The sequence below is a fragment of the Trachurus japonicus genome, chromosome 16 (genome assembly GCF_045865225.1).
Source record: "Trachurus japonicus isolate A0001 chromosome 16, Traja_1.0".
In the NCBI taxonomy this organism is placed as follows: domain Eukaryota; kingdom Metazoa; phylum Chordata; class Actinopteri; order Carangiformes; family Carangidae; genus Trachurus; species Trachurus japonicus.
In genome coordinates, this window is record NC_140922.1 from 8,335,430 (window position 1) to 8,350,812 (window position 15,383).

At 41.3% G+C, this 15,383-nt stretch overlaps 2 protein-coding genes across 5 annotated transcripts; both read left to right on the top strand.

The window, feature by feature from the left end:
* Window positions 1–2,883: 2,883 nt before the first annotated feature.
* Window positions 2,884–7,696, top strand: etsrp (ETS1-related protein). 4 transcript variants are annotated; one of them, XM_085801083.1, is made up of 8 exons: window positions 2,884–3,004; window positions 3,943–4,024; window positions 5,228–5,347; window positions 5,448–5,522; window positions 5,605–5,757; window positions 5,865–6,104; window positions 6,476–6,594; window positions 6,839–7,696. In XM_085801083.1, the coding sequence occupies exons 1-8, from the start codon at window positions 2,939–2,941 to the stop codon at window positions 7,121–7,123; spliced, it is 1,140 nt and encodes a 379-aa protein (XP_085657209.1). In that variant the 5' UTR covers window positions 2,884–2,938; the 3' UTR covers window positions 7,124–7,696. The 4 variants fall into 4 exon arrangements, with proteins under 4 accessions (XP_085657209.1, XP_085657210.1, XP_085657211.1 ...); XM_085801084.1 differs by having other exon boundaries at window positions 5,608–5,757; XM_085801085.1 differs by having other exon boundaries at window positions 5,261–5,347.
* Window positions 7,697–8,855: 1,159 nt separating this feature from the next.
* LOC146971661 (apoptosis-associated speck-like protein containing a CARD) lies at window positions 8,856–9,622 on the top strand. Its single transcript, XM_085801088.1, has 2 exons — window positions 8,856–9,204; window positions 9,600–9,622. Exons 1-2 carry the CDS (start codon window positions 8,952–8,954, stop codon window positions 9,620–9,622), a joined length of 276 nt encoding a protein of 91 aa, XP_085657214.1. The 5' UTR covers window positions 8,856–8,951.
* Window positions 9,623–15,383: the final 5,761 nt, after the last annotated feature.

Consider the following 15,383-nt stretch of genomic DNA (forward strand, 5'->3'; position numbering starts at 1 on the left):
TAGTTTATTTATTTAGTTTCCATTAAGTCATCTAGAAGTAAAAAATTCCTTTAAATTAAAAAAAAAAACAGCTCTGGAAAGTGCTAATATTTCTATTTGTCAACAACTTTTGCAGGTGGAAGTTGTTGAATTCATAACAATCAGTGAAAACTCGATTACTGTAATGTGGATAATCTGGTTATTATATTATAGTTTAGGCTATATAGCTATAAAATGCTGTTTGACACTGACAGAGACCATTTTTAAAAATAATTTTAAACCTGAAGAGTATTTTATATGCTTTTACTCTGAAAGGACTATTTTTACACGGAGTTGCTGCTACTTCAAAACGCCAGAATAGACTACGTACAATGTTTGAATCTACTGAAAACACCTGACAACATTCAGTAGAAGCCAGTAAAGGTAGAAATGAATGACTTTTTTAAAAACAGCGAGAGAGGATGTCAGGGGCCAGTCTTCACCTGCACGTGAGCACAGGTTTAATATTAGACATAATAAATCAGTTCAGTCAGCTGATTGATTTTCTCCGTGTTGATCGTGTCTTTTCAGGGAGTGCCATTACACGTGTCCATGTGGCGCGGTGGGGCACAGTGTGATGGTCCTGGCTGATAGGACTCTGCAGACGGTCGTTAATCACTTGACGAGTTGTGTAACTTTATCCCGGTTGTGTCCTTGTCTCGAGGTGGGGCTCCCAATCACGACTCCGTCCCGGCTCCCACCGACGCGCACGATTTCACCCGGCTCCACTTTTCCAGATGGAGCTGGCCCTCTGTGTGTGTGTGTGTGTGTGTGTGTGTGTGTGTGTGTGTGTGTGTGTGTGTGTGTGCGTGTGTGTGCGTGCGTGTGTGTGTGCGTGCGTGTGTGTGTGCGCGCGCGTGTGTGTGTGTGTGTGTGTGTGTGTGTGTGTGTGTGTGTGTGTGTGTGTGTGTGTGTGTGTGTGTGTGTGTGTGTGCGTGTGTGTGTGTGTGTGTTCCTCCCTGCCGGAGGAGAATAGCAGAGATGTTTGTTTATACAAGGCCCTGGGCTCGGCCTTATCTGCTGCAGCCACTCACGCCGTGATTTCAGACTTTCTTCAGCCAGTACTTGGCTGTTTTTTTTTTCACGGACCATTGTTTGGTCGAATGGTTTCTAAAGATACAGAGTCTTTTTTTTTTTTTTTTTTTTTTACCTCCCTCCCACCTCATTAAAAGCCACTGACAAAGCTCTGATTTCAAAAGCATGCACTTCATCCCCACCCAGACTGTTCTTCAGTCCCGCCTGTCAGACAATCAGAGTGACCGCAGTTTGAAATATGTCGAGTCCATTCAGTGATAGAATAAAAATACACTGCTTGATGTTTCCAACCCGGTTAACTATTGTCTTTGTAGTCCATCCTCAGTAGGTCTGAGAATGTACCACTGTTCCCTTATATTTAGGCTTTGGACCAGACCTCTCCATAAAGGAAATAGACACTGTAGGTCTACATATTGTTTATTTATTATGATGTATACATTGACTTTTAGTGCTGAATGTTATTTCCATTATGAATTACACTGGTTCTTTTCATTAATTAATGAATTAAATTAAATGAATTGACTGGTTTCTATTTCTAAGTCTTTGAAATGTTAAGAAACTGTGCATGAAATAAAATCAAATAATGGTAAACAAAACTAGAAATAAGAAAATCATCACTTTACATTTATAATAAGTAGGGGGAAACTGGTAGTTTTGCTTAAACAATTAGGCCTAGTTTTATGGTAGCTTGATTTTAAATAGTTAGTTTTTAACATATTTGTTTTCTGTTGATTAATGAGTGTTATCCTGTGGGAAAAATAATTAACAGAATTGATAATCAGACTGACCAGAAGGCCTATAGTTTTGATAATTTTTTTTTCTCCTGAGGGAGTGCACCTAAATTTAGCTCTATTGTTGTCTGACCTCAGTATACTGACCATAAAGCTACTACTACTAATTCTAAAGGTATGCTTTTTGTGTGTGGGCCAATGAGTCAATGATGTGATTGTGTTGTTTGGAGTAGGATTCATTTACATTATTGTCATAACAACTGTGCTGGTTGCATATTTAGTGGAGTGTGTTTCACTGTATGGTTTAGGCTCTTTGTGCTTATAAGGAACTATGGCATGTGGAAAAAGTTTGGGAGCCATACTTATAACAACCACCGTCCAATCACTGACTGTCCTTCTCGATGAAGGATTTTCAGCCTCACTTTAACTTCTTCACACCACCGTGTTTCTAACGGTCAGTGATGCTCGGGTCAGGCCTTCTCCTAAAGCCTCAGTAACTGTTGTGTCTCTTGAAGTAGCTCAAAGTGGATTTAGATTTTCAAGCAGCTCAGACAGTTTCAGTTTGAGGACATTTTCCTCCAGAATGTGCTGATATTTCACTGAATCTGTTCCTCCCTCTGTCCCTGCAGTGTTTCCTGTGTCACTGACGGCAACACAACCCCACAGCTGAACATTTCCACCCTGCTTCACAATGTAGTAACATAGTCTACTGACTTAGAGCACATGCCACCATGACTGTTTCTCAATCTCATGACATAAAAAATACCAGTGCACTAATATTTAATGTTTGTGTGCAGTTTTGTGTGTGTGTTGTGTTATGGAGTGGAGTTAGACTAAACTAAAGCTTTTTATTATAACATCAATATTATCGTTTTGTGATGTTTTCCATTTAACCTCATTATCTATGTAAACCAGTGAGTGTTGGGCTTTTGGGCTTTTTTTTTTATGAATGAATGTTTGGTTGGCAGGGGGGAAGCGAGGGGGGGATGTCTGACGTCACGCGCTGTTAAACAACCGCTGGTCACGACGCACAGCGGTCACGCGCCCCTCCCACCACCTCCCAATTGCGTTTATAACGGGCCCGGTCCGACCGGAGACTGGACACTCTGTTGTGTAATACCGCGTAAAACGACTGGACAGGAGGGAAGAAAGTGATGTACTGGGACACTGTCATCAAACCAGGACACAGACACACAGACGGCAAAGACGCGAAAGTGAAGGTAGGTTCTTATTTGCGTTTCATTGATCTATTTCTTTTTTTATTTGAAGATAAGAAGAAAGAAAAACAAACAAACAGAAAAGGTCATTCATTCATTGTGGCATAGCTCCTGCAGCCTACGACCATGTATATAGGCTACAACTCTTATTCACACATTTCCAGTGTTGTTAAAGTGCATGTTTAATTGATTATTATAGACAATGAGAATAATTGTAAAATAAATTTACAAAAAGCGATCCCTTCTCTTGTGTCTGTGTCCTGTATACCACCCTTGCAAACAGTACAACTCCCCAGGGACCCCCAACCCTATAGAGCCCCCCAAATTTTCACATATCAGTGGGGCTTTACATCATGTGGTTGATTGAACATTTGTCATAAATTTTAAGTAAAACTTGTCCATCTTGAAGACTTTTGTCATCTTTTTTGCTGGGTGTGTCAAGTAGGTAACATGCATAAAACATTGATTAGACTCAAATTATTCATATTAGTCCACATTTCTATTTTGTTTTGAATGATTACTTTCACTATATATCTATCTGAGAGTTGTTTTTGTGAAATAATTGATTGATAATGTGTAAAGTTGAGTTTTAGAATTGTGAAAAAATATTGATTATTATTCCCTGAAGCCCAAGTGAAAATGTTCAATTGTCTTGTTTTGTCTAAAAGTAAAATAAATAAATGTTTTTAGCATTTTAGCTTTTAAAAACATTTTCTCTCAATTGGGTAATAAACTGATCACTTCAGCTGTGGAGTGCTGGATGGTTTCTGGGTGTCTGATGAAATAAGAAATTGGGGGTGACCAGGAACCAAGTAACAACATTTTGCCCCCAGGAGCCACAGGAGACTGTGGCTTCTGCCCTATTAGATATTGATAATCAATCAGCACTAAAACCTCCAGTGATCATCAAAGTTTTAATCACATGGCTCTTTTCCACACAGATGGAGATTTGCCAGACTGGATATTACACGGAGGACTTCAGGACACAGGAAGTGCCAGCTGGCTTCGACTTTACATCCTATGGTGAGTCTAGAGAATCACTTGTCGCTGCATCACAAGTTAAACACCCTGACTTTGTCCTGGCCGATGGTATAAGGTCTAAACTCTCAGTGACGAGCAGCTCGGTTAGACATAACGAGGACAAAAAGTTTTTTTTTTCTCTTTAAATGTTTGTGCGATCTGTTTCCTCTGAACCTGAGCAGCTGAAGGACAGAGGAAATATTTTCGCAGACAGTATCATCACAGCTGTCAGAGCTGAGACCTTGACACTGGGGGCTCTCGCTCAAGCCCACTGGCTGTGTCAGGATAATGGGGTGCTGTGTGTGTGTGTGTGTGTGTGAAGTGAATAATGCTTGAATGGGTCGAGGTAGACAAAGACACAGAAACGGGGTGGTCAGGTTAAAGACACTCTCCATGTTGCGCTCCCCTCCCTAATCCTTTCCTCCAGACTTCCTCCTCGAACAGATTTAGAGCCCCCCTCCTCCTCCCCATCCCTCCATCACTACTCTGTCACACTCCCTCTGCTGGCGTTTCCTCCTCTCTCTTCCTCTCCCTCCCTTCCCTGTTTCCTCCTCATAGCTGCCCCCATCCATTGAGCTGAAACAACCTGGGGTGCATGGGCTTGAGTGTCTGGTGCTGATCCCATGCACCGTCGACAAATGGCTTTTTCTTGTGTCAACATCCACCACAAAGATGATAACACAGACTTACAAATTCATCTTTCCTCTCTTAACGACTGTTTCCCTGAGCTGAGATGCAGTTTAAAGGACCATACCAAGTACTATTAGTTTATTCTTCATTATGTGAGGCAGTCCACTTGCTGTAGATGATTGCTGTTGTATGACCATGCTTCTTCAGAGGCTGTTCCAACATTCAACATAAGAAAAAAATGATGCTTGCAACCTTAGCTGCAAATCGGATATTGACATCCTGAAAAAGATTGGCCTATATGACTGTATTCCTCTTCCCCGTAGCACCAGATATGCATCAAAAATTAGGTATTAGCTGTGCTACAGTATGACAGTAACATGTCTCAGACCAAAGTCTTAAATGCAGTCATGGAAATGGAAACCAGTAGCCGTCCAGTTTGGGAGGAAAAGATCAATATGCATTTGGCCTGAATGTGAAGGGTAACCCACTGGTATGGTCCTGTACAGCTGTGTTTCTGTCATGTCGCTCCATCATCACTCACTGACTCCATGTGTGTGTGTTGTGTTTAACCTCCAGACTTCCCTGGTGAAGACCTGTCTTTTCTGTTAGACAGTAAAGCACCTGCACAGCAGCCATATCCAGCCGAGAGCAGCTTCCCAGAGCCACCCAAAGCCTCTAATCTTTATGACACTAAAGGTACAACCTCCGAATACACACACGTACATTGACATTTCATTAGTGTTTTTAACTTTTATCACAATATTCATTCCTTTTTTTCTTCCTCCCCTCTTCTCAGTGAGCACCAGTGACGCTGGTCTCTTCAACCTAGACTCATACCAGGAGTTCAACTGGTGGGCTTCATACCCTCATGGTGAGCCTCCGACTCTGTAGTCTCGCTCAAAGATCTGAAACTGATGTCTTTCTCTGACTAACTCTGTTTTCTTTGTGGTGAGCAGATGGACTGACAGTGGATCAGTCACAAACTGGATACCAGGGGTCTCCGCAGACATACCAGAGCTTGGTGCCGCAGAGTGGACAGTTCAGCCCCGCCATGGAGGGCAGCCACAGCCCCTATCTGACTGGAAAAGCGTCAAATGCATTACAAAGTAGGTTTTCTTCACTCATGGGGGATCTAAATGAAAATAATAAATATACTGCCTGCTGGTGGCAGATTTAGCAGCTCAGTGTGTAATTTTTTGTGTCTTTGTCCCAGGCGAGACGGATCAGAGCTACTACGACTCTGACGGACAGAGGCAGTCATCGTCCTACTGGCCCGGCTACTCATCTCCCAGCTTCTCTGGCACGCTACCACACCCGGCTCCGGCCTCCTGCCCCTCCAACTCCAGCCCTCACTCATCAGAGCAGTACTGCCCCCGTGTGGCCAAACGCAAGAACACACACCCCCAGAGGCCGGACAGAGAGGGACAGATATCGGGAATGTCGGCTTATCCAGGTAGGAATGTGCTGTTTTGTCTGTGATGTTATTTATCAGATGAAAACAGTCGACATGTCAGACATCAGACACATTATGTTGAAAAATACACTTTTTCCATGCAGAACTAATAATGATGTGTCTGTAGAAGAGATGGGAGTCGGTCTTTTTGCTGCTCATTGAAATAGTAGTTGACTGATCACAGTTAAATATCTGATTCCTCTCACTCTTTAAACGACTGAGAACAACATTTATTAGTAGCCTACATTTACAACAATTATCATTTCAAGCATTTGACTGCTTTTTCATCAATTGATTGTCTGTTGCCCCTGTAGTTTCACCTGCCATTTGCACCTGAATTAATCACTGTATTAATTTGTGTATGTGTCCAGGGTCTGGTCCAATCCAGCTGTGGCAGTTTTTACTGGAGCTTCTTCTGGACTCTACCTGTCAGACCTTCATCTCCTGGACAGGAGACGGTTGGGAGTTTAAGATGTCCGACCCCACAGAGGTGAGGAATCTTGTGCTATAATATCAACCACAGGGACCTGTGTTCAGCAGAATGTGTTTTCCTCTCAATAAGTAGGCTACTGTATATTTTGCTGGTAATGCATCTGTATTTTTACTTAAGCATGAGTTTGATTGCAGGATTGCAAGTTGTGACATTGTATTTTACATTGTTGTATTGACACTGTATCTGCAAGCCTTTTCTGAGGTCCTGAGTTCAACTCAATGTGGTTTTTGTTGTTCCACAGGTGGCCAAACGCTGGGGCCAGTGCAAGAACAAACCCAAGATGAACTACGAGAAGTTGAGCCGTGGCCTGCGTTACTACTACCACAAGAACATCATCCACAAGACGGCAGGAAAGCGCTACGTCTACCGCTTTGTCTGCGACATGCAGGGCATGTTGGGAAAGACGGCACAGGAAGTCCTGACGAGTCTGAACGTTTTGCCCACAAACACAGAGTCATGGCAGTGTGCTGGAGTGCCAGCAGCAGTGACCTCAGAGCACAGCAGTGAAACATGGCCGTCGCAGTAGGGAACAGGTGCCTGGACTGGACTGACTGGTGCTGCTGGCTGAGGGTGGTCAGCATACGCTAACAGAGTACTACAGTGAACAAAGGGAACACTGCCTCTTCAGGCCCCGGCTCAGCCACAGTGTAGAGGAGCCAGTTTGCAGATGCTGCATTTCAGGGGAAGAAAAATGATACATTCACCATACAGTCAATCTATAAACTTTGACAATGTTATAATAATAGACAACATTAAATTGTCCTCCAATAGCTGACTGTAAACATACATTTCCTTAACCTCAGGGCTAAAAAACTGAAGCACAGGAACTATCCAAGGAGCATCTGACGCAGTATAAACCAACTATGCAGCATCTGGGGTCATATACTCATTTGATGTGTTTCTAAGGAGAAAATGTCTTGTATAGTGTAAATATGATCCCACGTGTGGAGTTTTGTTCATTTGTATTATTTTTATAAAATACAAAACTCAAGTCTACCTCTGTTGCTAATCAGAATAACAAACGGAGTAAATTTTCTGGCACTCAATGTGAAAGTTGTAGCCTGTATGATGACTGTTTTGTGTAAATAAACTGTATATACTGTAAACGTAACTTGTGTGAATAGTCTTATTATGTAAAGTGTGCATCGTGTTCGGCTTAGCATCCAGAAGTTACACTAAGTATTAAAATGAAATATTAAAATGTGTGTTTCTTGTATGTTTTTCTTATTGTTAAAAGTTTGCTCCTGCTTTTTGGCATACCAACCATTTATTTATTGAAGTTGCTCAGCTCACATGCGATGGCCAGTGTATCACAGGAGAACTGACTAGCCTATAGCATAGCTATTGTATATTATAGATCAGAATCAGAACACTAATCCCCCTGTGGAAATTGTTGTGTAATATTGCTCCGTGTAACATGTAGGCTACAAATAGGCTATGATTAAAAAAAAACATAGGCTACAGACTGAATTATGTACAAAATGATTAGTAGCCTACATTTTTGCAGATGATTAAATGTGTGTAGCTGCTGCCTTCCAGTGCTGCATGTAACTTATGACATCACAGGTGTTAAATTGAATAGCTATAGCCTAATTAACGTTATCACTTTATGTTGTGGCATAAGTTTAGGCAAGGCAAGGCAAACATTTAAAAAGAACAGCATAAAAACAATCATTTAAGCAAACAAGAATAAAAAAGTAGAAGAAAAGAAAATAGATCAAGTTTAAAGTTCTTAAAAAGAGCTGATCCATAAGCACATGAAAAAAGAATTGTTTTTAACCTGGAGTCTATTAGAGATGAAAGCATGAATGAGCTTCTCCTGATCTGTTTGGGACATAAAACATAAACATAAAACCGTTAATTGTATTCTTAAATTGATAAAAGGCTGCTTTGGTGACTGATTTGATATGACTGTTGAAGTCAGATCAGCACGCCAAGGTTTCAGACTTGGTCTTTAGTCTATGAGATGGTGTTTAGGCTATGTTGTTTGTGACACGTGTCAAGTCAAGTCACAGTTTATTTATAAAGCATATTTAAAAACAACCTCAGTCGACCAAAGTGCTGTACAAGTGCATAAAGGAGAACAGATGTTACAACCACATCTGGAAGCTGCTGTGTGCGGGTGAAGCTCATATTTCCCACCGGTCTTAAATGCATCCCGGCTTCTTCCTCAAAGCATTTAGGCTACTCTCGGTCTAGGTCTACTAGCCTACAGTAGGTAGGCTACTTTCCCCATAGAGGAAGGCGAGTGAGGGACGAGCAGCCGCCTGTATACTGTAGTCCAACCTTTAAAAACAAACAAGCAAACAAACACACACGTAAACAAGACAACGTCTCGGTGGATAGATTTAGACATGAGCCGTAGGACAGTGAGGATGACTGTAGCGGACACGCTGGCGGACTTGACCAAGAACAACTTTGAGCAGTTCGTCTACCATCTCCTGGACCGCAGGGAGGAACCGCGGATCAGATGCAACAGTGTTGAGGGTAAAAACCACCTGGTTGTCACCGACGCGCTGGTGTCAGCGTTTACCGAGGCTGGAGCTCCCCGGGTGGTGCTGGAGCTCCTGCGGCAGATCGGCTGCAACGAGGAGGCAGAGCGCTTCGGTGAGACCATGGACACCTCCCTGGTTAAATGCCACATAGTATACGCTACTGAATGATACAATGCGCACCATTTAACAGCAGTAGAGCAGTAGTTAATTCAGTGCCACATAGTATCAGTGATTAGACACAAGTATTGTTGCTCAGACCGATAAGGAGACGTAGCATTTACTAGGGCTACTTTCGTTTTCAAAACCGGTTGTCCCGCCAGTAGGAGACCCACTGAACGTGTTATAGCAGGGCGTAACTTTGAGTTGGAGGGAAGGCCTGGGGTGGGGGGGTGGGGTCTCATTGATTTTTCTAAATCTAAATTTTTTCTAATTATAAGTAGGCTAAATAGTAAATTATTCAAGGATTTCCGTCTGTGCTATTTAACAAAAATGTTTCTGTTTCTACAGAGAGTGCTCTACAACTCTGCTGAGGACAGACATCTCTATGGACACTAGTGAGTTGACCTGCTGAAGATTGCATGCACACATATTACTAACATATGTGCAAAGAGCAGAGCTGCACAACAAATGTAACTTTTCTCAAATGTTTGACAGGTGGGAGACCGTCAGCTGGAGACACTGTGCACTCTGTGGAGAAGGTATGCACTGTCTAACTGTACCTTCTCACAATCAGTGCCTGTATGTATGAAAAAAGAGGAAGGAGAAAAAGATTACACAAGAAAATTACGTTTCAAAATATCTAACTGCAAACTTTTCTCAAAGGAAATGACTTGTTGGATCAGTATTGATGAAAGCTGGTCATTTGGTCACTTTGAAGTTAAAATCCCACATAAAACCACTGTTATATATTATTTAGGAACAGTATTTAGTTTTGTATTCATTGCTGTAGCCACATATGGTAGCCTATTTACACTGAATCATTTTCTCTCTGTGTGGTAGTTTTTACGCTTGATTATTGTCAGATCAGATCACTGGGGTTCATGGTCTGAAGCAGTAATTAAATGGCTTCTTCAGTGGGAAACTTATTCATTGACACAAACTTGTTGAATTCAAAGGTTTATTAGCCAAATTCACAAACAGTGTGGCCCCAATGTGACATGCTCCTGTTATCCTCTGTTGTCGCTCTGGGAATTGACATATGTGAGAGCCCCAAAGAGGAGTGATTGTTGATTTTTCTTCTTCTTCTCCCTCTTTTGATGATGACATGTAATGTTATTATTCAGATAAAGGCAACAAGAAGTAAAAAAAAAAAAAAAAAAACTACTTCACATATCACTACAATCACTGATTTGTTATTATCTGTTGATTCTAAATTACACGAGTCTCTTTCGCCCTCTCCCTTTCTCACACCACTTCTTGTAATGACCACCACCAGCTCAACCAACCACTCATGTTGTTGTCTTTAAAAATGTGTTTTCCTCTGTTCTGCTGTCAGAACCCCTCCCACCTCCAGCCGTCATATTCAGCGCCCGGGTTGAGCTCATCAGAGGCCAAAGAGCGCCCCAGCGCTCTCTTCCTCCATCACCATCACCAGTGTGTCTTTGGATGGTCTCCTACGCTTTGCACAGGCTCAAATCACCAAAGACTCTCTCCTTTCTAAAGACAATTGAAGCTGATTTGTTGACTCAGAATGTGTCTTTTTTGCTACAAGCGCCAAAAAATTCACATAATCTGAAACATTTTTAAGTGAAAATGAAATGCTAAACTGACCTCTCCACCTGAAATCATGATTCACATCAGATTTCAAATTTTAAATCCAAAACTTATAATATTTGTATATTTTTGTTTTTATATCCCTCTGCCCTATTTTACATTAAAATGAATTCAGCTTTTGGTCTGTGTCATGTGGTCAACATCATTTTCCAATGAGCCCTTCACATGTATCAATCCAGGTTTTGTGTTATGCTGGTTTCCCCATGTTCAGGATGTGATATGTGAATTGTAGCCCCAGGTAACTTGGTATGTGTGCAGTTATGTCTTTGATGTTTCCATATGAGTGTTTTCCTTTATAATACACAGTTCACATTTTAGGAAAGCAGTCTTAGGTTCGAACAATTGGCCAGCCAGTGTGCAAGACAAACAACAAGACAGGAATAAATGTAGATGAGTCCTTTATTAGTCCTATCAAATATCTAAGTCAATTGAATCCAGGGGCAATTAATTCAAAGAGAACAAGGTGGCAGTGTTTCCGCTACGATGTTTTGAAGCACTGGCGGCTGCCTTTCCGTCCGACCTGCCGTCCTGAGGACACTTCAGCCCACGTCACATCACACAAAGGTACCTGCCACAAAAAGAAGCAGAGAGAGGTTGAATTACATTATAACAAGAAATTCAAATGACAACTTTCTAGGTAGAAAAGCCTCAGAACACACAGACACACACACACACACACACACACACACACACACACAAACACACACACGTACCTGCCACAAAGAAGAGCAGAGAGAGACTGAATGGTGTGGGTAGTTAAATTGACAGAGAATGAGAATCACCATCAGCAGAGGAACTATTTACAAATACAAGATACTGAAAAGCCACAGCCAGCACATCAGTTTCAGGTTAGCCCATCACCATCACATCACTGCACCCACACGCACCACAAATCCACCACTTGTCACACCAAAAAATCTACTATTAAGTGGCTGATAAGTCTACCTCGTTACACTCACCACCTGGTTGTGCAGACTTCATCTCCTAACATACTGTCACAGCAGGGGTGTGAGTCCCAACGTCCTCATAGTCTGCACCCCCCAGCTATGTCCAGCTATGTCCAGCCTCATCATCAGACCACAGAGCCTCATCAGAGGTGAAGATACTACAAGGAGCACTGCGAGGGTCACATTTTATACTCATCCACCAAGTGAACGCGACTGGACCACACTGAATAAACTGGTCTGACGAGAACATGGTCACACAGGAAAATTATCGACAGAAACCAAAGGCATCAATGTTCTGTATGCTATTCTTTTTTTAAGTATATTTTGGGGGGGTTTTTCCACTTTTAATGGAAAGCACAATCGAGAGAGAGAGACTGGAAATGGGCACGCAGAAAGGGGGGGAATTCGTACTGGGGCCACCAGAACCATTACCTCAACACTGCTCTACCAACTAAGCTTAACACCACCCCAATGTTCTGTATTCTTTTCTACCGTTGTAACAGCACCATAATAAACACGCTGCAGCTCAGTCTATAGCCAAGGAAAAATCCCTGTCACAGGTTTAAAAGCAGCACATTTACTTGATTTATTGATAGTGGTCCTATAAGGCAATAGAAATAATACAACTCATAATCAACTTCATATTTCCATAATACATTTATTTACATACAATTAATTATTGAAAGCAACAATAACATAAAAATAAAAGTAAAAAAGCAAACAGTTTTCTCTGAAAAAGCTTCCATAAAGATTCAAATAAGAAAAGAAAATACAGCTTGAAAAAGGAAATGGAAAGGAATCCACTTATTAATTCCCTATTTTTAAAAAGCATTTTCAAACACTTTTTATTTATTGAGGAGTCAATGAATGTATCATATAATTCTTATTCTTAATACATATTAAAACATTAAATCAAGGAAATGCTTTTACTTCTACGACAACCCTGTTCCTCCATACCATCCAGACCAAATACCTGCCAGTGGTCAGTTTAATACGTTTATCAGACTCTTTGCCAACTCCTCTGATAACAGAACAGATAAAAATTACACTTTTCCAACAAACAGGATTGAATGAAACTGCAAGCTTTAACTTGAACCCTGTTTGTTTTTTCAGACAATGCTTGTTTGTTTGTTGTTTGGAAAATGAAGTGTACCATTTCTCATTTTAACTCCCTGTTTGTTATGCAACGATGCTCATTAGTGTGAATGCTGAAGGCATTCACACTATTGTTATTCTGTTCGGCCATTTTCTTCCGCCTTTTTACGGTCTTCTTCTAGTCCTTCATACTTTGTGCTATTTCAACAATTCATATATCAAAACGTGCAGCTTTTTCTGGACTTTATCGGATGTATTCAAATTTTTCATACTTTTTATACTTTTTAAAATATTTAACTTTTTCTGATTTTTTTCAGCTTTATAATGGGTGTGTGTTGCGTCTAACGAGCAGAGCTAGAGTGGTGCCAGAGTGGAGAGAAGCAAAAAAACATTCTAGAGTTTTTCTGGCTAAACTGTCAGCACGGCTACAAATTAAACTCTAGACACATTATTTTCTCCAGTTTTGTAGCCACACTTGTCTTCTGGCTAAAATGCTGGTCAAAAATGCAAAGAGACTTAGATAATAATTTAAAATATTTTTTAAATGCAGCCAGGGAGCTCTCTGCTCTCATTCAGCCCAATGCATTTTTTTCACAGCAGCAGGAGAAGGAGCTCAACTTTGTAACTTGCTGTTAAGTGCTTTTTAATTCATTTTAATTCACCAAAAAATAGTCACAGGTCACAAAAAAGTCCTCTTCTTACTTGGTGTGGCTAATTTCTGCACTTTCCTTACTTTTTTTTTTAAGCAAAAGCCAGTGATCCTCTTATTAAAGGTTTTCTTTGCCCCTCACATTGTGTCTGTGTCTGTAGCCTAGTGGTTAGCTTGCTGGGCTGGAGACCTGAAGGTTGCTGGTTCAAGTCTTGCCTCAACAACAATTATAGTGAACTATTTTCCCAGTCGTCCTCTGTTGACTTCTGATAACTTGCTTCATGTTGAAACTGCTGCTCTCAGCCTGAAATTCACAGAAATTTTCATTGTAAGTCATTCAAGCTTGACTCTCAAGCTTTCTTGGTGTTGACACAGTGTGTTTCCAACAGGTGCAGCTTTGGGCTCGTTAACTTCAGAGTGAGACAGAGTGCAGCTCATCAACAGACAACAGTCTTTGCAATTGTGTGTACACTGTGGCCTAGAGGCAAAGTCAAAGTCTTCTGACCATGAGATTGTGGGTTCGATTCCTACCTCTGTCAAACATTTGTACGGTGATCACTGCTTGCACTGTTTGCTAATTCTGCAACAGCGTTCAGCTGCTTTCAGCATTCACACCATTTCCATTCTTGGAAATGCTTTTCCTAGTTAGTGTGAATGCTGGAAGCATTCACACTATTGTTATTCGGTTCGGCCATTTTCTGCCTTTCTTCGTCATGTAACTAGTCCTTCATACTTTGCTATGTCTTTTCTCTTTTCAACTATTCATACTTTTTGCAATATTCAACTATTTCTGATTTTTTTTTCCCCATAGAGAATGCATTGGAACAGTCTTGAAACTCTTCAAATCTTCTTACTTCTTTCAGCCTTTAAAGCGTCCACATACTTTCAGCTAGAGACTTCATTCAAATTCTGAGCTGTAGACAAACTTCTAATGTATTCATCCTGTATTTACAACTTTTTCATAGCTTGTACCGTTTTTGAGATAAATCCTTTAAAAGCACATGAGGATTTCTGACAAATTTCACACTTTTCAATGAGTGTGTATGGGGTTGGGTCAGAGTGAGTGACATCATCGTTAGAGTGAGAGGGATCGAAAAAACATTCAGGATTTTTTCTGGATAAATTGCCAGCACGGCCACAAATTAAACTCTAGACACATGATTTCCTCACTGGTTTGTAGCCACACTTGTCGTGTCTCATTTAATGTGTTCAAAACAGCAGACAGACTTACAGAATTGTCTCAGTGAGCCTAATTGTGCAGCTAGACCCGCTCCAGTGGCTCATCCACTTCAATAGAAAAGTAGGAGCTGATTTTTTTAGAAAAGCAGAAATGCCCCCCTTTTCTACCTTGCGACCCTGAGAAAAGTTTTTGCCCTACAAACATTTAATGCACATCAATGTGCTCAGGAAGGTCTGCTTGCCCAGATGGTCAGGAGGACCACATTCTGATAAGAGTTACGGTTCTCTTTTTCTGGGCTGTTTTGGGAAGCTGCTCAGAGCTCAAATCTCTCTGCTCTGCTCTGCTCTGTGTGCAGTTGGTCCAGCTGTTGGGGCCAGCTCGTTATCAAAGTCTACAGTGCAGGTGCAGCCTGGCCGCTCGTTAAGATGTTTTTAAACACAGCCCCACATACACACATGATAAACCAGACTGACAGAGGATGTCCACGCACAAACACAGGCATCACACTCACACAGACAGACACACACAGACACTCACACACAGTCACACACACACACACACACATACACAAACAGACAAACACACAAACACAACACTGTTCCACACAGTAAAATGTAAGCATGGTAGTCGCCATGGTAACTTCTGAG